The sequence below is a fragment of the Salvia hispanica genome, chromosome 4 (assembly GCF_023119035.1).
Source record: "Salvia hispanica cultivar TCC Black 2014 chromosome 4, UniMelb_Shisp_WGS_1.0, whole genome shotgun sequence".
NCBI lineage: Eukaryota > Viridiplantae > Streptophyta > Magnoliopsida > Lamiales > Lamiaceae > Salvia > Salvia hispanica.
Genome location: NC_062968.1, coordinates 23420882 through 23447543, shown reverse-complemented (window position 1 = coordinate 23447543; position 26662 = coordinate 23420882). Strand labels below are relative to the sequence as shown.

Genomic DNA, 26662 nt, shown 5'->3' with positions numbered 1-26662 from the left:
TACATAGCCAATTATACGAATTCCGTAACGCAATCACCTTCAAATTTGGGGAAATTTCTATCCTCAGAAACCCTAATTTAGAAAACCAGGAGATTGAAGACATGGTTGGCCACGTTTCAATGGAAATGGCGAAGACGGTGATTGAGGTAGCTGACGTGGCGTGGACCGCCGTCGAGAGCTGCCACCACCACCGCCACCACGACGCTCCGAAGCCATCGCCGCCAGAATCCAAAGAAGGAGCTGATTTGGATATCGAATGCACACGAGCGGAAAACGAACGCCTTCGTCTATTGCTCGAGAAAAATCTCAATCTTCTACAGGAGATATCGAGTTCACCTACTTTGATGCATAATTGCCCCTCCGATGTATGTAATCAATATTCCTTCATTTACATATTTTGAATTGGGGGAAATCAGTGATGAGTTTGTGTGAAATTTTAATGAATTGCAGCTCAATGATCGGATTTTGAGTGCTGTTAAGTCAGAGAGCTTCTTAAATGAGCTTGATTTGCTCCGTCAAAACTCAACTTGCACATTTCCTTTCGATGAGCCATCAGGTTTTGCCTATTTTCTTTGTAAATTAGGAAATTTTGTTTAACTTGAGGTGCTGGAGCAAGTTCGATTCCTAGCAATATATTAATGGAATGTATGCTAAATAGTTCTCCTAGTGTTTTTGGTTCAACATGATAGTATGTTTTTTATTCTCTCTCTGCAACTGTTGAAAATTTGTGATTCGTTTAGATATCAGTGGCATGTATGATATATCTGTGCAAAATCTGTAGTGATATGAAGTGGAGATGCTAGTCTTGCTCTCGAAGAGTATACGTGTTTAAATTGATGCGTCTTCTTTCCCTTTTTGAAATGTAATCAGGCGCGGATTTGGAGAAAGCTGAAGTATTGATAAAAATGGATCACGATGAGCCAAGCTGGTGGCTGTGGGTCTCCGATGATATGGTCCATAAAAACACTGAAGAGAAGAGTGGAATCGACAATGAAAATTATGTAATTGTAACTGAGGAGCATGTGGTGGATGGAATTGCTACCTTTTTGGCTAGATGCATATTGGCGAATCCAAAATCTGTGGTTTGTTAACCCAACATTGTTCCACTTTTCCTTTTATGACACTACATATTGATTAGCCTCACAATTAATGCTCTTGTTTTTGGCAATGCAGAATTTGACTCCTTCGGAGCTACAGAAAGGTAGGATCATTTTCCAGATGCTGAGAGCAATTTGATGCTTACGCACAATCACACACACACAATAGTATTGTTGACCTGAAGGCTACTATAGTATCCTCGCCACCCTACCCATCAGGCGAGCATGTGCCATATTTGGTGCCTATCTCATATGTATTTTATATCTTGCAGCCATGATGAAAGCGCTGAAAGGCATGAATAAATTCGAGAAAATGCTAGACATTTGGCACGCAGGGATGTTATTTTACACCCTAGCCATGTGGGGTCTTACACTAGCGAGGTAAGCTCCGTAATTCTAAGACCAGCATGGTGTAATTTTACTTGCACTAATGTCTAGCTCAGAGTTTGATCCTTTGAGTAGTCCAGGCTTTTCTAACTCCCACACAGCTTTGATTTGGCTAGTCTCGTTGTATATGAATGCTAGTCATACCAAAGCATGTGATTTTAATTGACGAGGATAGTATTTCATCGTGATAATTTTCAATAATGATTCTCCATTAGGTTAGCAAACAACAGTCTAGATGTGTATGTTCATTCATTTTATGGATGTGATTTAGTTGATCTTTTCCCACATTTCATTTGATTAATTGAAAGAGATTCTTATTTTTAGATGTAAGTTGTCACTGCAAATTTACATTGAAGAAGTATTACTATCGATCTTCTTTCATAGCAACCTCTGTGGTTTTTCATTCTATCATACTTAGAAGGAACCAAACTGGCCGTTTAAGTAATTTGAAACATAAAATTCGATTTCTTTCTCTCCTGGCTCGTGATCTTATTCACCTTTTCTTGAGTTGTACAGAGAGTAAGTCGATCTTATCAATTGCAATTTCATTGTGCAGTTTATACCAAGGTCGTGCTATTCTGAGACTCGCTGCACTTGGGGTTCACCACTCGAGCAAAGCAGCTCTGAAGATCCTGTAAGAATTGGACGTATGGCGATTGTAATGACTTTACTTTCTTCAAATGTGTACATGTGTAAAAAATGGTTGCAAGAATTGGATTGCTCTTGTAGTCGTGTATGTTCCTATTATTTGTTCTCTTCATGTTTAACTTCTGTAAATATCTACTTGCTGTCATATTATCAAATGTACATAAAGTGTGCACAAATTGCATGATTATGCTGTCTGAAAATGAGTTTTTTTTTTCATTAACAATTACTATCGTTGTTCATATTATGAGAGATTAATTGCTGCAAGAATATGACAAAATAGGTAAACATAGATTAAGGACAAAACTTGGTTTATTGACACAAAACCAAATTACATTAAGCAAAAGCAGCATGAAAAACACCATACTGAACAATTGAAATCAAGTCAACCACATCTTCCACATGAGTGATTGAACATTAATTGAACACTAATTGAACACAAATCTCTCTTCATCAAGGCTCTTCATGAAGGGAATTAATCTTCGTTTTGAGAGTAGTTCCATTGATGTTATTGTCTGAAGCACCCATGTCTATGACCACCGGTAATTGTTGCGATTTAATGTCCTTCGCAGCAGAGTCCTCCTTCGTTTTGCCCCACACCACGCAGTACAGCCCACTAACTATGATCACTGCTCCGATCACACTGTCAATATTCAAAGTCGATGTTAGTGTTGGACAAGTGATAACTGTTCAACGTGGATAGATAGACAGACAGATAGATAGATACCTTCCGAGATGGAGCGTCTCGGCGAGAATGATGGCTGACAAGAAAGCAGTGATGATCATGCTTAGGGGGCTAAATGATGTCACAAACACTGGACCTTTTGCCTTATTCACCACACTTTGCAAGTAATATGCTATTCCTGAGCATACAAGTCCCTGCAAATTCAATCGTCAATTAATTAGCAAAAGTCTCATTTTTTAAGCCCGAATATCTTTATATCTATTTTTTTTGTCATTTGTTGTTAGAATTGCCAAACTTTCGGGTCGGGTGGATCAAACCGCCTTTGACCCGAAGTGCGTAGCAAAGTTACGCTCGAATTTGTTCAAATTTTATCATGCTTGAAAATTCGTGATCCGACATGACTCGGAATTATGGCTAACCTATGTATTGGACATATAACGTGCCCCCATGAAATAAAATATAATTAAATTAATAAATAAAATATTCACAATCCATTATTGTATAGCAAAAATCACATATTTTTAAGGTAAGATGTAAAATATGAGAAAAATGATTGGAGTATTGTTCGTTAAATTGAAAAAATAGGTAAGAAAATAAAGAAAATGAAAAACATGATTATTGATCGTGGACAAACATATTACTCCTACTATAAAATAGAGATGGACTGACTGAATATGTAGCAGCGAGCAGCCGAGCATCAAAACCAATAGCCCAGGCGCTCGGCCTCCGCTCCATTATCGCTGCCACGATGCCACCTTCCACCGTCCCCATCAGACAAATCAATGTCGTCAACGACAGCTCGGCCGGGTACTCCTTCAACGTATTATTCTGTCCAAATATACCAAAATTTTATGAAATCAAATTATATTTAAAACTATTTTTTTAAAAAAATATATTAAAATGAAGAATATATATATTACTTGTAAGATGAAGAAGGCGGCCCAGCCGACGATGCAGCCGAGCAGCATGATCGTGCCGGTGACCCAGTGCTGATCGGCGGCAGTGCTGGCGGCCTCATGGTGGCCGCCGTGAGAGAAGAACAAGATGTTGATGGCGGGGCCTTTGTACAGTGTCATCAGCATTGCTCCGATCACCGTCACCGTCGTTCCGATCACTTTTGCTAAGCTGTGGACTTTTTTCAGATTCACCTTTTCCAACCTGTCACATATTTTAATTTTATTTATTCCAATTATAAGTATTATTTTCTGAAAGAAATGGTTTAAACTTAATTTGATAGACTAATTTTTGTGAAGGGATATTATAAAAATGTTACTATATCGTAAGGTGGTTCATTTCATAACTTTTCTTAAAATTAGAACACATAATTATATCAATTCTAAAATACATCAATATCAGATGATATTGACTCAATATTGTTCGTTGATTTATTAATATCATTCAATACAAAAGAATTGATATTATTTTCAACATTTAAAGTTTTCATTTTAAAAAATTTAATCATTTATTGTATGATGTCAAATCTTGCCTAACTTCTTTAAACAATACACCACGAGGATAATTAAGAGTTCTATCACAAAAAGAGTTTTGAACTTTTATATCATTCGCACGTGCAAAGCTTTTTTTTTTAAAGAGATGATGATTTATGTTAGATTGCATTATTTATGTCGCACCGATTTAATTTGAGAGAGGGAGAGAGAGATGACACCTGAGCCATAACTTTATTTCTAGTTGCTTATTCTACCTGGAATAAAATAAAAAATTAAAGGCGAATATATATTAAATTGAATATACCTGAAAACAACAGCCATAATGAAGGTGACGGCGGGGAGAATATTGACGGTCGCCGCCGCGAACGTTGCTGACGTGTACTGGATTCCGACGCCGTACAAGTTTTGGTCCAAAACTGGCCTATATTTATTTTTTAATTGTCAAAAATTAATCCATCTATAAATGCAACATTAACACGAGCAATTTCGTAGATTGCATTTCTACACATTCAAGAAAAAAGAATTTAAAAGTTAATTATGTAGTTATAAGAAATTTGATGTTAATCCTTAAACACAATATAAATAGATAAATCAATAGACATATGCACACAATTTGTAGCTAAATAATTTAATTTTAATATTCTTATTGGGTATTGGAAATATTCTTATTTATGCACGCACTTGTATATTATATCAAATCCTAGAGTTATAGTTCAATATTTTTTCAATTCTTTTTATTTCATGTATCGTATCACGTGCGATAAATAACATATTTACCGATTTTTAGTATAAATTGAGCAAAAAAATGTAGACAGACGGAGAGAGAAGGATTAGTGTAACAATTAACTTATAAAGAAAACAATAAGTGATATGATTTATTAGTGTGTTTAAGGGCATTACTCCAAGAAACCAAGCAGCATTATCTTGAAGAATATTGATTTCGTCATCTTGGGCCTTATTTTCCTGCACATAAACAATATAATCACGCTCAAAATCGATATATAATTAATTCCAAATAAATAATTAATTCAAACATAAGCCAAAATCTTACTTCTCAAAATAGTATGCAAAAGGAGCAAAAAACACGGTTGCAACTGCGTGACGATAAACAACGAAAACCCAATGACTAAAACCTCTCTTGAAAGAGAGCAAGAGAACAATATGCATTCCTGCATACCCAAATTGAAGAGAAATCATAGCCAAATATGGCTTCATTTTGTTGAAAGTTTCACCAAGAACACACCCCATTTTTTGCTCAGCCATTTAATTAACTCTTTAGACTCTTGTTCTCACTCTAGAAAGAACTCATGCATTGATGCACAAAAATGGGAGGCTCCCTTTTTATACACACAAAAAGATAGGATAAAAGGGAGGAAGCTTTGCATTATTTGAATATGTGTACACCACCTTTGCATGGTGGCACTCACTTTCCTTTTCTTTCTTTTTTAGAATTATTATTCACCTTTTAGATTCTTATCACGTAGTATTGAGTAGAAGTGCATTTAAGCCCGTTACGATACGATACCCTGTCATCAGTGACAGATACAGGAAACGAAACTCGTGGGTTGTAAAATGAAATCACACACCAAAAATGACATTTGGCTGGTGATAGTACAAAGTAATACTCCATCCGTCCGCCATTAGAAGTCTCATTTATTGGCGGCACGAGTTTTAAGAAATGTTAATAAAAGTGAGTGCAAAAAAGTTAGTAGAATATGAATCCCACTTGTATATAATTTAATTGAAATGTGAGACCCTATTAACATTTATAGTAAAAATGAACTGAGATTCTTATTCGCGGACGGACTAAAATGGAAAAATGAGACTCCTTTTCGCGGACGGAGGGAGTAGAGATTTCTCAGAAAATCTAAGTTCTTAATAATAAAATTTATTATCAAAATCATAAATTTGCTTCAAAACAGTTTTTCTAACTATTAGTCTATTACATAACCCTAACAAGTAAACCAAATTACGTGAAATTAAAATTAAATCAGGAAAATGGTAAAATGACGTTTTGTTTCCCCCTCCCAAATGACCTCTGATTGCCAAAAATAGGGTGTCGATCTAAATTCATCAGCCCGTTTCACAAGTTTCGAATGAATTTCAAGTCATTATGTGACTATGAATTTTCCAGTCTCGAGCGAATTTTAAGTCATCTACAATCTTTCCTATATATCACTATGTCATTAGGTTACTATCGACATCTATATTATTTTATTATAGACGTATCAATTTTATAATAGAAATAACTCAGACGCTCAAGTCAGCACAATTACAATCAAGAAGGCCTAATTAGGTGCTCTATTAATGATGAAAAATTGACCAACACCCATACAACCTGCAACTACTAGAAACGAATTAACATTTGAAAGTGATTATGAAGAAATAATATCTTGATGGAAATGTTTTACTAGTTCTATTTGAAATTGACAAATACCAACAAGTTACCAACTGTTATACTAGTTCTATTTGTTAGACAGATTCTTATATAAGTTTCATTTCTAGAATATCTTTTAACTCAATATTTGATAAATCAAAGTCATTGATAATCAATAATAATAAATTTTGTATGAAATTTTTGGACCATAAAATGATGTTAGGGTTTGGGTAGTGGATGGAAATGTTTAACTGACGATATGGTTTCCTTTTGTGGATGACGAGTGGACACTTTTTCTTGAAAATGGCTTATTAAATTATTACTTATCTTTTTCGAATTTTTCCATCATAATTCTTTCTTAATTATACATGATCAGTGGACTCTAGTATCATCAATTTTTTAAACTTCTAACAAAAATTATATATATGTATAGAAATTAGTAATAAATTTCTAGTACTACTAATTAGTGAATTAAGATTAATATATAGCTCGTTTATGTGGAAAGAGAGAGTAATGGATATACTATCATAGTTTCTATCACATCTTTTAGATGTATTGGGATAAGTGTGTCAATGGTACACCCAATAAAGCAATAACCAATCTCAATATATATATTACTCCATATGGATAGTGATGATATAAATGTTCCCATATATATTTTCGATAATTTCTGATTTTTCCTACAATTATTTCACTATCTGAATATATTCATTTTAGTTTCGTCTGTCCACAACTAATACATGTCATGTCACATTTTTTCATAAATTTTTTAATAAATTTTTTTCCTCTCGTATTCTATCAATTTCGCACTAGTACTATTATAGTGGACGGAAGGGTATATACTATAGTAGTACTATTAGATATCGTTTTCTGCAAAAATATTGTGAAGAAGTACGTGGTCGATACATTTTGAATAATTGATAATAAAAAGATGCGAAATAAATATTAATAAATGTGTGAACAAAGTTGCAGGATAGGGAATGGAAAATAAAAAAATAAAAATTATGTCAATTTTCATGAGATGGAATACAAGTTGAGTTTTTCAATGTATCGATAGATAGGGAATTATCCTCTTTAAGCCTTACGTTGCGTGAGGAAACCTACTTGAATTATTTGGGAATACTTTTTATAATATAATATATACAAATATACACAAACATAAATATTATGGTCCACTGAAATACCAGTATTAATCACTATTAGATCATGTTGATTACTTAGACATATTTTATTTCGTCACAAATCAATATTTCGTGTTGGAAAGAATTGAAAGATACCAATGAGATAGTAGGTCATCTTGTGACATTTGGTAGAAAACGAAATTAATTGAGGACAATTTTTAAATATGCTGAAACATTCAAATCTTTCGCAAACTATTTAAAAAATCTTATTATATGTCCTCAATTTCGACTATTTATTATTCAAATTATGCGAATTTATATCGTCTTTTTTATGTATCTATATTCTTCACAATTAATTGTTGAGAATAAATAAAATGCATTTTCTTTTGCACATACGTGTACGTACTCTAATTAAAGATTCTTTAATACATAATGTGGAAAAGAATATACATGGGACCAATGAAAGCTAGCTTGATTAATTAGCTACAAATAGTTAGCACATTTAAATATTGAGATATTGTTGATAAAATTTTAATTGGAGTTCATGTAGTAGTAATAAACTATTAGTAGCTCTTTATTTTACCTTTATTAGATGTCCCATTTACACGTAATATTTAGAAGAAAAAAAATATGTGGCAGAATAAGAAAAAAAGGGGAAAGTTCTTTTTATAAGAATGAAATAAAATTGGAAATAGTAGGCTACAAAAGTTGGGAGACAAAGGCAAATGAAAGAAAACTTTGGTGCTTTCTTGGTAAGATTCCAATATTGTTGAATTGTGTGGAAAGCACAAATTGAAAGCCTTTGATATCGGCACTGATCATATCCGTAGCTATTATTGATACAATCATATAATTAAAGATATTAGATAGAATATTCAATATATTATGATTATGGTTTGTTGTTTAGTCATTTTGTCTTTGGATCTTGCATGTTGTGTGAATTTGCTATGTGTTTTGTGTTATTCGTTTGAATGAGTGTGTATTCTCATTTAATTATATTGACAAAAATATACTCAGTACTTTTTTTTTTCTCACGTTACTTGAGTCAATTTATTTTTACATTTATTTTTAAAAAAAATACTAATAAATAGTTAAAGTGGAAAAAGAGAGAGTAAAGTAAGAGAGAGAATACGAACGAGAAGACTCTTTCACACATTATTCTCTCTCTTACTTACTCTATCTCCATTGTAACTATTTATTATCATTTTCTCAAAATGAGTGTGGAAAATAATTGACTCAAGTAACGTGAGACAGATGAAGTATTTATATATAATGAAAGATACTTTTGTTTGACTTATATTTGAAATTTTAGAAAACTATAGTAACCTAACATACATTTTGAATAAGTTTAGACTATTCACATGCAATAATTGACGAATCATATATAAGTGCGATAAAGTAGAATACAACAAAATCGTTTCGAAAGTCTCTTTAGAGAGAGTTTTGGTTAGTTAGGGAATTAACCTCTTTTAATTCGTTTCAGTTATTGTGATATACTGATATTTTCTATAAAGAGACGTAGGTAAAAAAATTCATTAGATTAGCATATTCTTTTAATGTGATTAAAGGCTAAGTACAAAAGGTAGAGAAATATAAATATTTTAACAAAAGTTTTTACCATTTATATAAAATACTATATTTAAACCAAGACCTCTTTTATTTTTGGGTAGACTATGCTTAGTATATATGTAGTCTGCATTTTAGGTTGTTCAATATTTATATGTTCCACATTTTATTATCTAGGTAGATAGAACCTTGTAATTGTGTCGATCTACCTTATTAGTATTTGATCTTTAATGTTATGATGAATTCACTACTCTCTCTTTATGCACTAGGCTTGATGGCGGATAATGTAGTGCTGCTCTTTAGCTTTTATTATATAGTTCCGTACTAGTTTTAAATAGAAAACTTGTTTCTTTGGGATTTTTGTTGTTGTGTATACTGCTAGTTGGTCATTTTTTAGCTTGGACATTTAATTTGTATTATATCGAAATAAAGGAAGTTGTATTTTGTGAATTAGTTAGCTAGAGAGAATAAAATGGAAGGACAAATAAAATAGATAAGTAAAAAGATAATACAGTAAAATGAATTATTAAAGTTAATTTTTGTCAAATGAGAAAAAATATACTACTCATTTACACTGAGACATTCGAAAAACAATACATCTATTTTGTTGTGGGATAGTTGGAGTATTCATATATATCGACAAACATATTGTGCTGACAATGCCACTGATTTTTGTCTCAATTATAGACACTACTGGAGATTTCCTTTAGCATTTCGAGATCAAAAAGGCTCTAGATTCAATTGATTGAAATTCAAAGATTTATCTATTTTTGTCGTCAAAATTTACACAATTTATGTCTTATGTCTCACATTTTTTTTTCCAATAGTATCCACTGTTCTATTGCAATTCTGTATTACATATTGCACACAATTAATTTTTAGTGTATAAATTTCAGATTCAATATAATGTTCATAAATGAAACAACATCAAATGTGACATGTATAATAAATTTCACCAACAAAGCATAATCTCAAAGATAAAATATAGTAGTAGTATATATTTTAAGTTTGAGTGTATAATAAATAAGAGAAGTTAATAAAGAAGCCCATAATTAAATTGATGAGGCGAATCGTTAGTGTGTAATTTATAAAGATGGTATTAAATATTACAATATAACTTGAAAAGCATTTGGTCAAACCATTATCACAACAAGATAAGATCACCAACCCTACTTGTTTAGTGGTTTATAATTGACCAACATGTTTGTTCTATGTGTAAAACACTCATAAGCCATTCATATAATTTAATGCTTCATATAATTTAATGCTTCAACAAAATAATATCTCAAAAGTATGCTTTTTATCAAGATCCATAATTTAATTGGTAGTACTATTTTTAAAATTATATGTCCTTGTTGTATAGTGATTCTTAAGATATAAGTTAAATGACTACCAAAGTATGTAGCTATAATTTTTTGTATGAAGTGGGAAGAATAAAATCAATTTATTTTATAGAAATTACGCAACACAAACACACTTACACGCGGTCTACCGTGCACGCATAGTGAGTTCATGCATTTTTCAAATTTAGGTGGGGGAAGCGGCAATGGAGACGTCGACCGGTGGCGGACGCAGAATTTTAATGTTGGGGGTCCAATTATATAGTAACTAATCATGCTATTTTTTTTTATAGTGGCGCAGCCAAAAATTTCGACATTATTAAGATGTGATGAAGATGAGTAATGAGATAAAATAATTAAATGATATGGAAATTAGAAATGAATAGGAGAGAGTGTGTGCATAGGAGTATTTGTCTTTGGATACAAACACACACTTACATTTGAAGTTTCTTGAAAAATTAAATAACTTGGGCCATATGATGATATTTCTACTAACGGGAAGTTCTATATATTCAAGAACATAATTAGTGAAATTTTGACCTATTAATAATATCTCTAGCATTCTAAAATGGAAAAAGTAGGCAAATTAGGCGAGAAAGTGGAGTATTTTTTTTATTTTTATATTTTTCTTATACATTTGAAGTTATTTGAAGAGATATAATGATAAAATAAAAATAGACATTATAAAATACAAGCCATATATTTGTATAACATTATATGACGATAAATCTATAATTTTACAAATAATTTTAATATTAAATAATAAACAATAGTTTTTTATCGAAATATCTAATTAACATAGCAACAAACTAAAATATATAAACTCGTTCGATAATTATCTCTTTTTACTTTCATTTCCAACATTAGATTAACTCAATTCAAGACATCAAAGTTATCGTAAGATTACTAAATGCATTAGAAAATTTATTTGAAAAAATAAATAAATAAAAAATCCGATTCAACCGTCATCGATCGATTATTAAAAATTTAAAATAAAAAATACTACCACAGAAGAAAAAGGAACACGATTTCTACAACTTAAAGCTAAAAGCGCATTTGCACTCTAGTTTTCAATTTTTCATCTCACGAGAAATAAAAGGAGACAAAAATCTTTTCGAGCGAGAAAGAGATATTGAAACAACAATGGCGGTCAGGATAGCAATCGGAACAGCCACAAAACCTCAACTCATTCATCATTTCCGATCATCTATCAGTTCCACCGCCGGAAATTATAGATTAGCGGCGTTCAAAGCTTCAGCTTCCTTTTCCTCTTCGCCGGAACCGAAAAAACTGATACTTTACTCAAAGCCCGGATGCTGTTTGTGCGATGGCCTCAAAGAAAAACTCGACGCCGCATTCTCTCTCTCCAGCCCCAATTCAATCGGAGACATCGATTTGCAGGTCCAATTTGAATTTCCACGTTTTTTCCCTGTAAATTCACTTCTTAATTGATTCCAAGTGAGGTTCAAAATGCGGATTTTGTGTGTTTGTTGGCTTTGTCTTGTTTGGAAGAAATAGAAATTGTGGATTATTCTGAAAGTAGTGAGATTTGTAACTGTTAGCTTGAGTTTTGGTTATTGGAAAACTTGATTTTGGAGCTCAAATCCTTGTGAGAGTAATGTGACCTGAGCTTGTGCAGGTGAGGGATATTACGACTAATCCGGATTGGGAGAGGCTTTACCAATACGAGATACCGGTGTTGGCTAGAGTCCGGGAAGATGGCGTGGAGGTTAGTTTTTTCTTATTGCTTACATTGATATTGAATCTTGTTTGAATTTGTTGTAAGTATTCAAATGGCTCTTAAGCAATCGATTGTTATTTGTTTCGTAGCATAGTTCGCCGAATTGAGCTGTTAAATCCTTGGATATATCAATATGCAAGAGTAGATTAAACGGGATGTAGGTGGAGTGAAACAGTGGAATGGAGATGATATATGTGTCTATTCTAGTATTGGCTTTGGCCCTTGCAAATGGAATGAAACAGCAGTCGAGTAATGCTACCGCGTTATTGTTTCTCACCTTGGTTTGCTTGAGTTGAACATTGTGGTAATACTGGTAGATGGAGATGAAATTATTAGGGCATACTGTATAACTTTTGGAATATACGAAGTTTAGAATCTCTGCTGACTCTATTGATATGGTTGTCCTATGTGTAGAATGTTCTCACAGAGAGAGGGGAATGCGTTAGTCTAAAGCGTTACGGTCTGTCTAGTGGAGATCATATTCACTTTGGTACCGTTGTAGGTAGAGTTGAAGGATAGAGGGACATTACTTTAACTTTGTTGAAACAAAAAAATGCCCTTTTCTTCTTTTCTTGAGGTAACTTTGTTGTAGCTAGAGAGAGAGAGACGTGGAATGCACTTCGTTGTACTAGCTAAAGTGTTGTGTCTGTCCGGTGGAGAGTATGCATCTTTGTCGAAATAAAAAAAATGCGCTTTCTTCTTTTCTTGAGGTAATTCAGTGTAGCTACAGAGACAGAGAGACGTGAGCTTCCTTGCACTAGCTAAGGCGTTATGTCTGTCTGTTGGAGATAAACTTGAAGGAGCGAGAGACATTACTTTAGGCTTTGTTGAAACAATTTTTTTGGCCAAAGTTTATTACTTTCTTGAAGCAACTTCGTGTGGATGCTGTTAAAATAGCTAATTTCTGTCACTTCATAAATTCGATGCATCGTCTTACTTCAGTAACGTGTTTCATGCTCACAATTTACCCTTGCGTTTCTTGATCAAACTGACCATGTTCTCTGTTACAGGAGACACTTCCTAGATTATCTCCCCGTCTTGGAGTCGAGCTCGTTCAGAAGAAGATAGCAGCTGCATTTGATCAATGAACGGGATACCCTACTGTGGTCTAGTCTCTCAAATGGTGTAAGAGCTACAAATGTGTAACCTTCATACATTTACTATGCTTAAGATGACGTGGTGTTTTTTTCAGTTAAAATCAGATTAATTGATTCTGAATTTCACAGAATTAAATTTCTGAAATAATTGAAACAAATGTATCAAATGTCACATAAAACTCTTGCCCTTTTCTTCACTAAACTCTTTCCTAAATCATTGGATTTGTGTTTGTCTAAATGAGTTTTTTCTTGCGGAAGTATCGCCTCAAATACAACAACTGGAGAGCTGAAACAACGATGCAGAGACCGAGAGACGCCTGGCTGTACCGTGCCACACGAGCGTTTGTTTGAACACTCGCATACCTAATCCCCAAATCCCTGCACGAGCATGAACATCAAAATCTAAGCATTCCATTGCGTCCCTTCTCTAGCGAAGAAAACGAAGAGCATATGTGATGGATGAATCATCTTACTTGCTCATCAAACGATTCATGTTGTCTTTGATGGCCTGCACATTATCCTGAAGCTTTTTCATCTCAAGATCCAAACCCTACACGAACACGATCATCGTTAGTTTCATTAAATAATCCTCTCACCATTGATAAGTAATGTGTTATGTACCTCAATTTTTTCCTTCTTTGCAACAGAGTCCCAATCCTTAGTAGCAACTCCAGTTTTCCAGTCTAAGCCGACCGTGACTGTGTTACCATTGTGATCGTCGTTGTCGACTGTGAGGCATGCTGCGTAGGTCCCTGGCTCGCTGGCCGTGAAGGCGAACCGGCCGTGCCCCGACTTCTCTTTCTTATACAGGTTTGATCCGTGTGGGGATGACACCTAACCATGAACACCAACTCTTCATCATACAAACTAGTATTTGTTGAAGATCACAAGGTCTTTTCTCCAACTTTCTCTAACTAATATTCTACCAAATTCTCTTTTATTAAGTCAAGATTCATCACTAACATGACTATCTTTGAAAGTTCAATCCAAATTATTGAACCTATAACTATGATAATATCCCAATAAATGGATAAAAAGAATAACTATGGGTCAAAACATGAAATTTTCAATAAGTAAGGATTAGTAAAATTTTCTAGAACAAAATTCCTTATGCGTTATACATCAAACTTCCTATATAAACAAAAAGCATCGGGATAATTACAATATTCATACAAATTTGCATAAACTATACAAATAGCTTCATTCGCGTTTCTTTGTAATATATTTTGTCATGTGTTTAAATGTCGTGAACCTAAAAATTGAAACATGAATGGCAACATCCAAACATGAATGGCGGAATGTAGTACTACAATGAAGCTCTAATAAACTTTTCGTATCATTTATACAAACTTCAAACTTTTTATACCAAAATAAAACAATATTGAAATATTTTGTATGAAAAATATAATAACCCCAAATAAAGATTTATTCATTTTTCAAATTTGATATGCAAATGATTCAAGAACGTATCCTAATTCTCATAAAATCTAACAAAAAAGTCATAAATTTAATTAGAAATTGAAAGAAAGAGAGACCTTGATGGTGAGGGTTGGATGTGTAGTGTAATTATGATCGCCGTCACCGTAGAATGAATGGTAATCGCCCAAAACGACGACGTTTGTCTGCAATTCCTCGTAAACGCACTTCCACCCCGAACTCGGCATGTTCAGCCACACGCCACGCGCCGCCGGAAGCAACGCCGCCACTGCTAACATCAACGCCCAAAAACACCGCGCCTCCATCATCATCGGAAATGCACCTTTTTCTGCGCCGGAAATTTTGTTTTTTGTGGGAATTGAAGAGGGTTTATGAAGAGGTGACGGGAATTAAATTGTAACGGAGGCGCGTGTGGTTGTGAGAGTGGGATTGGGCGGGGGAGTGACGGCGCCACGCAGTTGTGTTTTCCTCTCAGCCAATTAGAAATGCCGAGGTATGGACAGGTGTACGGTTTCGGACCATGATACGGTCACTGTCACGCGCTTGACTTTTAAGTGTACGATTTTAATTTCATTAAAATAAATTAAATAGCAAAAACACCTTGACGGAAAAATTGAATATAATTCAGACGTTATGTTTCGTTAATCGATCTCTAGCTTTCATAGGAGTTGGTTACTTTTTTCCCCCTTTTTTGCCTCCTCGCTAAATTTATTAATTTACATATAAGCAAATCTAATAATGAAACTATTCAATTTTTCCAGACAAAAAAATCCAAATAATTTCTAATAGTTTTATGAATAAGTTGTTGCATGCCGTTAATTATAATTTGTGCCTTAATTCAAGAAAATTTATGTATAAGTAATTGAAATACCATATCATATTTTTTTTTATCTAAATTCTTAAATTAATCTCTCAATATTTTGGAGATATTTCAGATATATTTAATGTAAAATATTTGTGTATTTTCAGCATTCATTTGATTGATATAATACTATTAACTTATGCCATGTGGCATACCTTACGTGAGTATCATCTCGTTAATGTATGTTTAGCCTTGTTTGTTCTGTTTTATGCATTTAGTTTAATTTAATGCATCAAACATTATTACTGACATTTTTTATTTGTATATTTTTTATAAAAGTCAAAGCTTAATTTGTCATTTTATCAATGACTTCAATTAAATTAATAAAATGATAAATCAAGCTTTGTTATAATGAAAATAAAAAAATAAAAAATACCAATAATAATTTTTAATGTATTTGAACCAAGTAATTAAATGTTTAAAACTAAACAAACAATGACAAACATACATTAAAAGAGCTTGGTGCTTAGAAATAGTGCTTATATAAGATGGAGTATCTAGCTAGTGTACCATTTACATCGAAAACGAGCAAATCCTCTATTTATTAGACGGACAATCTTATATTCACCAATTTATCAATATTTGAGATCTATTTCAACAGTGAATTTACGTTGTAACAAGAAGACTGTATAGTTGTACTCCAATTCTTTTAGTAGTATTATTACTCCTATTAAATAATGTATCTTCAACCAAACTCTTATAATCGATGTGACATTAAAACACGAGTCAGTCCATAAGATATTTCTCTACCACCCAATATGTTATCACGAAGGTAAATGGGGAACCATTATTAACTCTCCTAAAAAAAGGAAAAATAACACATGCACTCACATAACTCTTTCAATTTTCTCTCTAAAATTCCTCACTCATGTTGACATGGATTTTTCCATTTAGATCTTTGTTTTTTGTCCATAGGTGTTTCAGATCTGTAGATGGGCTATTAATTTGCAGGAAATCAATTGTTTGGTGATACAAAAATTGATTCTGGTTTTTTGTCTGTGTGGCATCAAGACATTAAAATTTAGAGATGGGATTCTGACACTGTGTCTACAAAATGACATGACAAAGTGCATACATGTACATTTCTATGTTTCACTTTGCATATAAATCATTGTGCATTTGTAATTGTCTGCCTCAGTAGTAGTAATATTTTTTCTCTATAGTTTATGAGATTTAGTCCCAACCAAAAGCTCATCATCAAGATATCATGTCTCCACAATCCTATTATGTGCAATAATACTAAAATTAAAATGTAGCTCTTGACAAATACCACAAATTACAACATTTTCAGATATGTTAAACCCTATTAATATCTGGAATTGCCACTTTCACAACCAGGTTGGGGGCTTCAGCACCCCCAACTATTTTGATTTCGTCTTCTCACGATATATGTTAGTTTATCCATATATTTATGGAGAGAGATAGAGAGAAGCTTCTTGGTAATTTCTTGGTAACATGTTGCCTCTTGAGAGTCTAACAAACATCAAGATTCAGTGCTTCTGTACTGCACTTTGGCCATCCATTTTCCCCTTTTAAAATACTCCTTAATTCTACCGTCTATAAAAAATAATCTTATTTGTGAGTAACATGTATATACCGTGTACACAATAAGTATATATTGAAAAAAAATGGATAAAATATAGAAAAATGATAATTGGATTTTCACAAATAAAAATGAGATTAAGTTAGCATACTACTTTTAGAAAATATTATAAGATTATCTTTTATGGATAAAAAATACTACTAAATCAATTTCTACAATATAATAAAATATGAAGAGCAATAAGTGTGAAACACAAACATTTAATAGCCAACAACACCAATATCTGTAAGTTGAGCCCATTTGACCTTTAACAAAACTCCGTCTAAAGGTTAGCTGGCTTGCATTATTAATTTTTCTGAAAAAGAATTAATATTAGTGCCTCGTTATAAATAAAAATATACATGTACTGGATCAAGTACGGAAGGCAACAACTTCCCACACTTCCATACATTTCAGTGAATATTGTTTAAATATTTGCTGGATCAATTGCCAAGAAATTTAGGTAATTTGCAATTTTAAATTCCTATAACTTCGTGTGCATATGATTCAAGAGATAGAAACACATCTCAATTGATAAGACATTTTTTTAAAAGATAGGAGCTTCAATTCACTAATTTTGTTAGTTCATGAATAAAAGTCTTATTTCACTTTTAGTATATATGCCATTAACTTATTAGAATTATATTTCAATATAAAACTCAATATAAAAAGAGACATATATTCTACTAAATTAAAAATCACATTTCTTATAACTTGTACTCCTTGAATTGCAAGAGTTAGAGGACTCGATCCTAATACCAAACAAAGGAGTAATATTTTGGATATATTCCAAATGCATTAGCCATACCTAAAATAAACAACACAATTTAATAGAATAATTATTGTATGTAAAAATAAAAATATAAGTTCTCCATTCATCATCTATTTGTAACAATCTATTTGCCACATCAATTTATAGTAATTTTTTACTTAAAAAAGAGGTGAGCTCCTTATTTTCTACTCATAACACATCCAACAAATTAAATTAATCAAATTATTATAACTCGTGTGAGTCGGCATATAATAAGAAAATTGTGGAGAGAGGGAGAGAGAGAATATATACAATAATTACAATAAAATTTAAATCTATCAAGTGAAAATTCCTAGTAGTTTCCAAGAAGCTAGCCCTTTAGCATGTGAGTGGCTTTATACAATAATAATGCTGTCAGCCACCTGAAAACATACCAAACAGCAACTCAAAATAAATTAAAATTTCAATTAACGTGACTAATTGGGGTTTTATTTGATTTAGTGATGATTAATGTATGATTCCCTCACTTAATAATAGCTTGTGTTCCCATTTGTGTCTACTAGGAAGCAAAGATGTACGGATCGACCCGACACTTTCCTCCTTAAACATGTTCTTAACTTGACAATATAATTATGATCATCAAATTCATTTAAATATTAAGTATATAGTATTATAATATATTAAGTACATATCTTTTGTTGGTTGAGAAACAAATCAAATTATTAGCATATGCATTGAGTTTGAGAGTGATCTCATTTTTAAAGTAATTAATGCTATTTACATTTCAATATTCATTATTCAGAGTCATATTTCAAATAAGATTCAACTAGAGATTTAAATCCAAATGAATAATATTATCCGTCCCAGAGTAATCGTAACACTTGGAGATGACACATCGATGTTATTAAGTGTGTTAAATATATAAAAATATATAAAGAAGTACTGTAAGTAATAATGAAGATACATAAAAGGTTGAATGTGTTTATAATATATAGTTTATTTTTTAATATAGAGTAATGTGCATTTTTGTGAGAAAAAAAGAGGAAAGTGTCACATTTACTCTTAAGAAGAATGAATTTTATATGAAATATAATGATATATCAAAATTTAAAGAAAAATATTTAAATCATGTTATAAAGCTAGGATTGACGAATTTACTATGAATAAAAAAAGTTTGGCCCTTCGTAAAGTGTTTTAATTACAAGTAGGGTAGGATCTTACTTTCAACAAAGCTCATATATTGAAAGTTAAAGAGTAGAATGTATTTATTTTCTTTTATACAAAAACGTCAAATCACTCAATGATCTCCATCTAATTTCATTTAATTTGATTATTAGTTTGGAATAATTTAGAATTGTTGACTGAAATAGTTATGGCAACTTAATTGTTTGAAAGAAAATCATGTAACACGTTATTTGTAAAACCAATCCTATTTATAGGGCACTAAGTTGTCTTTACATTTATACTATGGAGTAAATATTTATAGTTGAGGTTGTTTAACAGTTTAAGGATGTGTTTTTACTTCAATTTTTTGTGTTCATTTACAGTTTTTCTTCTATTACCGATTTGGAATAGCGCGTTTGTTTTCATTTATATGTTGATTTCGTTGTCTTTTTATGCTGCTTGTGTTTTGAATTGATGAAATAGTGCGTTTGTTTTCATTTATATGTTGATTTCGTTGTCTTTTTATGCTGCTTGTGTTCTGAATTGATGAAATAGCACGTTTGTTTTCATATATGTGTTGACTTGGTTGTTTTATATACTCTACTACTTTTATTTTGAATTGGTTCTATATCATATGATGCATGTCATTTCATGGCTCGAGCATTTGTACCGCGTCCAAAGAAATTAGTCTTTTGGAATTAATTAAGTTTTGGGTATTTGGCCCTGATTTCTACTCGCAATAAGTGTCACCAACTTAATTTGTTTATCATTACTATCGCAATGACACCATATTATGTCCCTTACGTATGCAGTATGCTAATGAATTTTGGTTTGTATTTTCATAATTCATAATTTATTGGTAGATATTAAAATATTCATGTACATTGCACCTGCACATTGTGCATAATACTTTGGATAAAATTTTATAAAATATTGCATCCCTAATAATGTTAAATTTTCAAAAACATATGCATTTATACAGTCATATATAAAAGAAAATATTTATATAAATACCATCAAACTCTGTATGAAGTTTTATATATATGCCGCCAATAGATTTTCTATGTACATAGTACTAGTATTTATTTTCTTTTTCTTTTTCATTTTGATATTAATTATTCTTTAATTATATAACATAAATTATTGTGACATCAAATTTATAAATTACATAAAAAAGTTCAATTTATTTTTTAACTTCAAAAAATTGATGAATAAATGAATAGAGCGTGCTTTATTTTATGTAAATTGTAAGCTTTAGTATCCTTATAACAATTTATGAGTATTAAAATAATAAATAACATTGAACAATGGCGATGTAAACTAAATGAATATGTGTTACATAAAATATACTCTACATAAATATATTGAGAGACATTGGATCAAATAAAAACCAATTTCAGATATATCGGTCATTCACCATCAATAGTCTTGGTGGTAAACAATATGAGTTTTATTGATAGATTATATAAAGAGCAAAAATGGTTAAATATTATAAGTTGAAATGAATAAAGAGAAAATAGAGAGGGAAAAAAGTAGAAAATGGAGAGAAAAAAGGCAGGACAAAGTTTCCAAAAATAAAATGAAACTTTATTTTAGACGGATTATAATAAATAAATAAAAATTGAACAGAAAAAATATTAATTATAAATTATTTTCAATCATAAATTCAATACTTTGATGAATAGAATAAATTTGTACTTATGAATTCAAATCTCATAGACAATGAAATACTCCCTCCGTCCCATAAAAGTTGAGACAAAACTTTTGGGCACGAAGATTAAGAATTTATATTAAGTAAATAGGAGAGATGAAAAAAGTAGGAAAGATAAGAGAAAGTAAAGTAAATGATGGAATAAATTAAGAGTGATTAGATGTTTTGTCTTTAGTTAAAAAAGGAAATGACTCAACTTTGTTGGGACGGACTAAAAAGGAATACGACCCAACTTTTATGGGACGGAGGGAGTACTATCAATTTTTTAATGCTTCATTTCCACAATCTGTATATGGATCTTATCAATATTGTTTTAATTTTTTTTTCCTCTTTTTTTTTTGTATAATTTTTCTTTGCTAATTTGGCAATAAAATTTATACTGTTCCTAAAATATTTATTTCTATTGGATGAGAGAGTATTAATCATCATTTCATAATAATAAGGCGTACATAGTTTTTTACTGTGAGAATCTGTTGAATAACAGTCTATGGGTAGCAGTGTGTGTATGTAATAATATTGCATGGGCCCACATGAAGAATAGTGTGTATATAATTATATTTCCTTGCTTGAACCGTACAGCAGCTGAGTACACTTTTTTAATAAAAAAATATATCCAGTAAAATCATATACTCCTAATTAATGGTATGAATGAACTTCAAATTTGCTTGAGAAAAATCTTACTACTAATTAACTGAGGTGTATTTTTATTCTCGTGAATATATTTTTCAAAAATTAACGCTATAAATGCTATTTGTATCAATGTTATGATTATATTCGACAAAAATATAATTATTATACAAGTACATCGCATGAGTATAACACTGTATAATACGCTAGAAATAGAGATAAGTGAGAGATGCTGTGAAAACGCGTTATAGAGTGAGATGCATGACAGAAAAGCACCAGCTGTTTTAAATTTATAATTTTTTATGTTTATTTCTATGGATTTTATGCTGACATGCACACTCTCTTTAGTAACCATCCTCGAACCTTCTTCATTTTCATTTTATTGTTTTTTTATTCTTTTTTCTACTTACTATATATAAACAATCTCACGCGGACATTTATATTTATATACTTATCTATAATTTGTGTATCATTTTATTAGAAACATTCATATGTATATGATATCATGTCAAAGAGATGTTTGTTTAGTTCTTTGTTCTATAGTTTATTCAATTCCTCACTTCATGTAACTAATAGAAAAAATTTAAGATTTCTGCAGCTATTTTTAATAATCTAATTGTGAGAAAGTAATGGAATTAAAAAAAGATAATAAAATTAAATTAGAAAATTTTGTCAAATTCTTATCAGATTCACACCGTCTGAAAAATGAATATTAATAAAGTTTTAATATTTTTTGATTGCCAACTCGTGGAAATGTAGGTGAAATCGACGATTATGTGATGATCGCAATTGCCTACATGGACCAGATGAAGAAGGGGAAGTTGGCACTAAGGGTAAGGAGACGGGAGGTTTGGGAATTTCGACTGTCACATTAATGTTGGTTTTATTTTAATTTGGACATACTAGACAACTGAAAAAAATAAAAATTGTACTCCATATAATTTAATATTTTGAGTTAAATTATGAAACTGAAAAGAATTTAATCTAACTTGATAATGTAAATGACTCTCATTCAAAAAAGAATAGCATTCTTCTCAAAGACTTGTAAGAAAGACTTACAAAGCCCTTGAATTTCCAACTTATTCTTGACTTAATTAAGATACGAAAGCATACCACTCAATCTCAACTAGCTATGTTTCAATAAACACATTTGACATTTCCCCTTAATCCTGTATTACTTCTTACTGCTGATTGAGTTAATAAAGCATTAATCACCCAATTGTAGACCAAGAAGCAGTCAAAACCAATAAAATAATCTTTAACAATAATAAATCTAATCTAGCACAGTAATTAAATCTACACAGAGAAAAAAGTCAGTACACTCTCATGTTTCATGACATACATTAGCTTCATCAACCAAAAAAAAATAACTGGAAAACATCTGTCTCCCATTTTCATCCCTGGCTAATTCTAATTACATTCAATTTCATTGACTAAATTAAATAACCCCCACCCCTTTCTATAAATATCATGAATCAAGCCTATTCCACATCAAACCAACTTCACTCAAACACCACCCCAAAATAGAAACTAAAAAAACACACTTATAATGAAAATGGTGAAGAAGGAATCCAAGATTCCGTCGTCGTCGTCGTCGAAGAAGAGATTCAAGGGTGTGAGAATGAGGACATGGGGATCATGGGTGTCGGAAATCAGAGCTCCGAATCAGAAAACAAGAATCTGGCTGGGCTCATATTCGACGGCGGAGGCCGCCGCCAGAGCCTACGACGCCGCCCTCCTGTGCCTCAAGGGCCCAAAGGCCAATCTCAATTTCCCCAAATCAATCCAAACCCTCAGCATTCCCGACGATCAAACCGCCCCCATGTCGCCCAAATCCATCCAAAAAATCGCTGCCGCCGCAGCCCTTCTAGAAGCTTCCGAAGAAACGAATCCGCCTTCGCCGGATTCTTCTTCTTCTTCGTCGTCGTCATCATCATCGTCGTTGTCGCCGTCGATTTCTTCGTCTTCGATTGATGATGATTTGATTCTATTGGCTGCTGCTGATTGTGACGGCTGCGGCGGCGGCGGTGGTGGTGAAGGGGAGATGGCGTGGTACAACTTTGAATCCCCCAAGTACTACGAGATGATAGATGGGGTATTTTTTGATTCGAGTATGGTGACTGGGTCTGGGAGTGATTACGGTTGTGTTGAGGAAGAAGAAGATATTAGATTATGGAGCTTTTGATTGATTGATTGAAGAAGAGGAATTTGGACGATTTTTTTATTTGTTTGATGATCTTCACATTATTTCTTGGAGACATTGCTGACAGCCACGGGATTTTTTGTTCTATTTTAGTATGAATAAGTTTATTGTGAAATTCCAAGGATTTTACAATGAAATTCTCTTTTGGTGATTTAATTCGTGTAATCCAATACACAAATCATCTTTCATATATTTAGTTTAATTTAAAGTATTTTATTACGCAAAATAGTAGCTTTGCTTTATGACTTTTATGTTACAGCTTTGGAAATGATTAATTTGTATGGTTACCTTAATCGAAAGTTCTGTTCTTTTTAGAATTCTTTATCACAAAAAAAATTATAATCGAAATTCTTAGTGTATTTTTGTCGCGTATAGGTTGATAGTTTCAACATGCATCCTTATAATTGGATTCTAAATCAATAAAAAAGGTAACAAAAATCTAAAAAATGCCTAAGAATATCAAATGAACAAGGTAACAAATACAAATTGATTTTTTTTATATAAAAAATAAAAGGTTGAGTGAAAGAGCGGAGTCAACAAAGCAGTCGACAAATATCAGCCACAAAAATAAATTCAATAACCAACAACAAAGACGAAAAAACAACTCTTATGCGTTCTAAGCATGCCGATGAACACCTCCGATAAATCTAAAAGCACTAAAGTGAGAAATAAAATTAAATTAAATTTAAAAAAACAAAAGAAAAACAACATACACAACCCGTCAACAAATACAAAATGGCAATTATTGTTATAGTAATAATTATAAGTATTATTGAACTCTCTATAATTTATTGTTATTATTATATATTTTTATACATTTTGTTAACAAACAAAAACCACAAGATATGATGCCTACTCCCTAAGCAAACGAGTAAAAAGTAGCAATAATTGTGATTAATAAACAAATTGCTAGTGTTTGAAATTGTAGGGTAGCCCCTCTTACATTGTACTTGGCCTTTTGAAGATATATCGTGGGCCATTACCCTAGTTTTGGATTTAATAGAATTTGTATTTTTCGAAGACAAGAAGAGCATGGTCAATGGAAAATATGAGATATTATTTGATATAGTATACTATGTTTTTGAAAAATGTAGAGATATGTATACAATTTGTGCATAAATTTATTTTGATAGCAATGATTGTAAGAGTGGTATATTTTTATCATTCAAATTAAATTAAGCCTTTGCAAAGTATGTTTGGTTACTATATACCAAACATAGAACTACCACGAGTGCAGGATTTAAAACTAATGCTCCATTCATAAATATATATCTCACTTGTAACTTGATAGTTTTAAGAAATAGTATAAAGCGAAGTTGGTACTCGGTAAAATATGTTAGTGAAATGTGAATCATACTTTGATTTATCCAAAAATAGTAAAAGTGAAAATATGGAGTAACATTTAATGGTGAATATTCCAAAATATAGAATACGACGGGAGTATTATTTATAAATCTTGGCTAAAGAAATGTTAGAATTGAAATTACATTGCCAAGTTAAATAATGCATACAAACAATAGTAGTATGACACTAATGTGTTGTCGTTAAGTGATACTATATGTAAGTTGAATTTTTATTCTTTATTTATGTTTTGCTTTTATAGTATGGTTCAGATGGCAGGTTAATTTCATCGTATAAATTATCATCAAATTTGGTACCATATTATTAAAAAAAAATGGTACTACTATCTTATTTGATTAGGTCTATGGGAAACATTTTTGCTACGGCCCATTTATATTTAAGAAGCCCAAAATAGATCTCGGCACACACAAAAACTCAATTAGATTTACCGGGCTCTCTTCTCTCTACTTTTAGGCCCGTTTTCAATATCAATGCGATTCAGATTGTGTTGCATGTTGAAGAGAGAGACGACAACCATGGTGATTGGTGAAGGAGGAAATTCGAGAAAGACATCTCATCTGCTAGATTAATGTACTGGACCCATAATTAAAGTGGTGTAGGTGGGGATGTGAGGAGAGAGAGGAAATGAGCAGTTGAGTTGTTATAGATTCAATCATCTTTTTTTGGACAGTGAATGTGATCAACATACTGATGAGTTGAAAATACGTTGTATAAAAGCATGTTTGGTAGAAAATACTTGATTGTGTTAGATGATATTTGGAGCACCAAATTCTGGGATGAGATAAGGATGTACTTCCCAGACAACAACAACGGGAGTCGCATTCTGATCACCACTAGGGAATCTGATGTGGCGAACTATGCTGACTCTTCGGGGTCGCAGCATCAAGTGCAACTGCTTAGCGAGTCTGAAAGTTGGAATCTACTTCGCCAACTCTTGTTTGGAGAAGAGGAGTGCCCTCTTGTATTATAAGAGATTGGTCGAAAGATCGCCAAGGATTGCGGTGGGCTTCCTCTAGCCATAAGTGTGATTGGGGGGCTGCTATCTAAGATGGAAAGATCAGAAGATGTTTGGAAGAAAATTGGGGACAATGTAATAGCAGCAATTTCTGGAAACCACTTGCCGAATCACTTGAAACCATGTTTCTTATACATGGGAGCTTTCCCTGAAGACTACATAATTAAAGGTTCCAAACTCATACATTTGTGGATGGCAGAAGGATTTGTAAAATCAAATGGAGAAAGAAGTTTGGAGGAAGAGGCCGAGGATTGGCTAAAGGCACTAGTAGAGAGAAATCTATTTATGGTTAGAAAATACAGAAGGAATGGAAAACCAAAACGTTACAGCATGCACGATATGTTGAGGGATATATGCATAAGAAATCTGCTGAAGACATATTTCTTCATGGTCCCAACAAGTTCACATGCTCTAATCCACGCCGCATGCGTTTTCACACATTAG

General features: G+C 32.2%; 5 protein-coding genes and 1 pseudogene across 5 annotated transcripts; 4 read left to right on the top strand and 2 right to left on the bottom strand.

Annotated features, from left to right (window-relative positions):
• The first annotated feature begins 5 nt into the window (after positions 1 to 5).
• Positions 6 to 2231, top strand: LOC125222864. The gene is made up of 6 exons (XM_048125710.1): positions 6 to 365; positions 451 to 556; positions 871 to 1082; positions 1174 to 1201; positions 1370 to 1478; positions 2041 to 2231. Exons 1-6 carry the CDS (start codon positions 102 to 104, stop codon positions 2120 to 2122), a joined length of 801 nt encoding a protein of 266 aa, XP_047981667.1. The 5' UTR covers positions 6 to 101; the 3' UTR covers positions 2123 to 2231.
• Positions 2232 to 2423: 192 nt separating this feature from the next.
• On the bottom strand, positions 2424 to 5584 carry LOC125222863 (WAT1-related protein At1g44800-like). The gene is made up of 7 exons (XM_048125709.1): positions 5314 to 5584; positions 5163 to 5225; positions 4567 to 4683; positions 3735 to 3972; positions 3484 to 3642; positions 2857 to 3008; positions 2424 to 2772 (listed from the first exon to the last, which is right to left on the bottom strand). Exons 1-7 carry the CDS (start codon positions 5523 to 5525, stop codon positions 2583 to 2585), a joined length of 1131 nt encoding a protein of 376 aa, XP_047981666.1. The 5' UTR covers positions 5526 to 5584; the 3' UTR covers positions 2424 to 2582.
• A 6172-nt stretch (positions 5585 to 11756) lies between these two features.
• Positions 11757 to 13598, top strand: LOC125219091. Its single transcript, XM_048120958.1, has 3 exons — positions 11757 to 12067; positions 12306 to 12395; positions 13418 to 13598. The coding sequence occupies exons 1-3, from the start codon at positions 11810 to 11812 to the stop codon at positions 13493 to 13495; spliced, it is 426 nt and encodes a 141-aa protein (XP_047976915.1). The 5' UTR covers positions 11757 to 11809; the 3' UTR covers positions 13496 to 13598.
• A 27-nt stretch (positions 13599 to 13625) lies between these two features.
• Positions 13626 to 15366, bottom strand: LOC125219089 (transmembrane emp24 domain-containing protein p24delta4-like). Its single transcript, XM_048120957.1, has 4 exons — positions 15040 to 15366; positions 14126 to 14338; positions 13978 to 14054; positions 13626 to 13882 (listed from the first exon to the last, which is right to left on the bottom strand). Exons 1-4 carry the CDS (start codon positions 15250 to 15252, stop codon positions 13738 to 13740), a joined length of 648 nt encoding a protein of 215 aa, XP_047976914.1. The 5' UTR covers positions 15253 to 15366; the 3' UTR covers positions 13626 to 13737.
• A 7732-nt stretch (positions 15367 to 23098) lies between these two features.
• Positions 23099 to 23997, top strand: LOC125220017 (ethylene-responsive transcription factor ERF014-like). Its single transcript, XM_048122125.1, has one exon. It carries the CDS (start codon positions 23188 to 23190, stop codon positions 23821 to 23823), a length of 636 nt encoding a protein of 211 aa, XP_047978082.1. The 5' UTR covers positions 23099 to 23187; the 3' UTR covers positions 23824 to 23997.
• A 1917-nt stretch (positions 23998 to 25914) lies between these two features.
• On the top strand, positions 25915 to 26662 carry LOC125220699 (annotated as a pseudogene).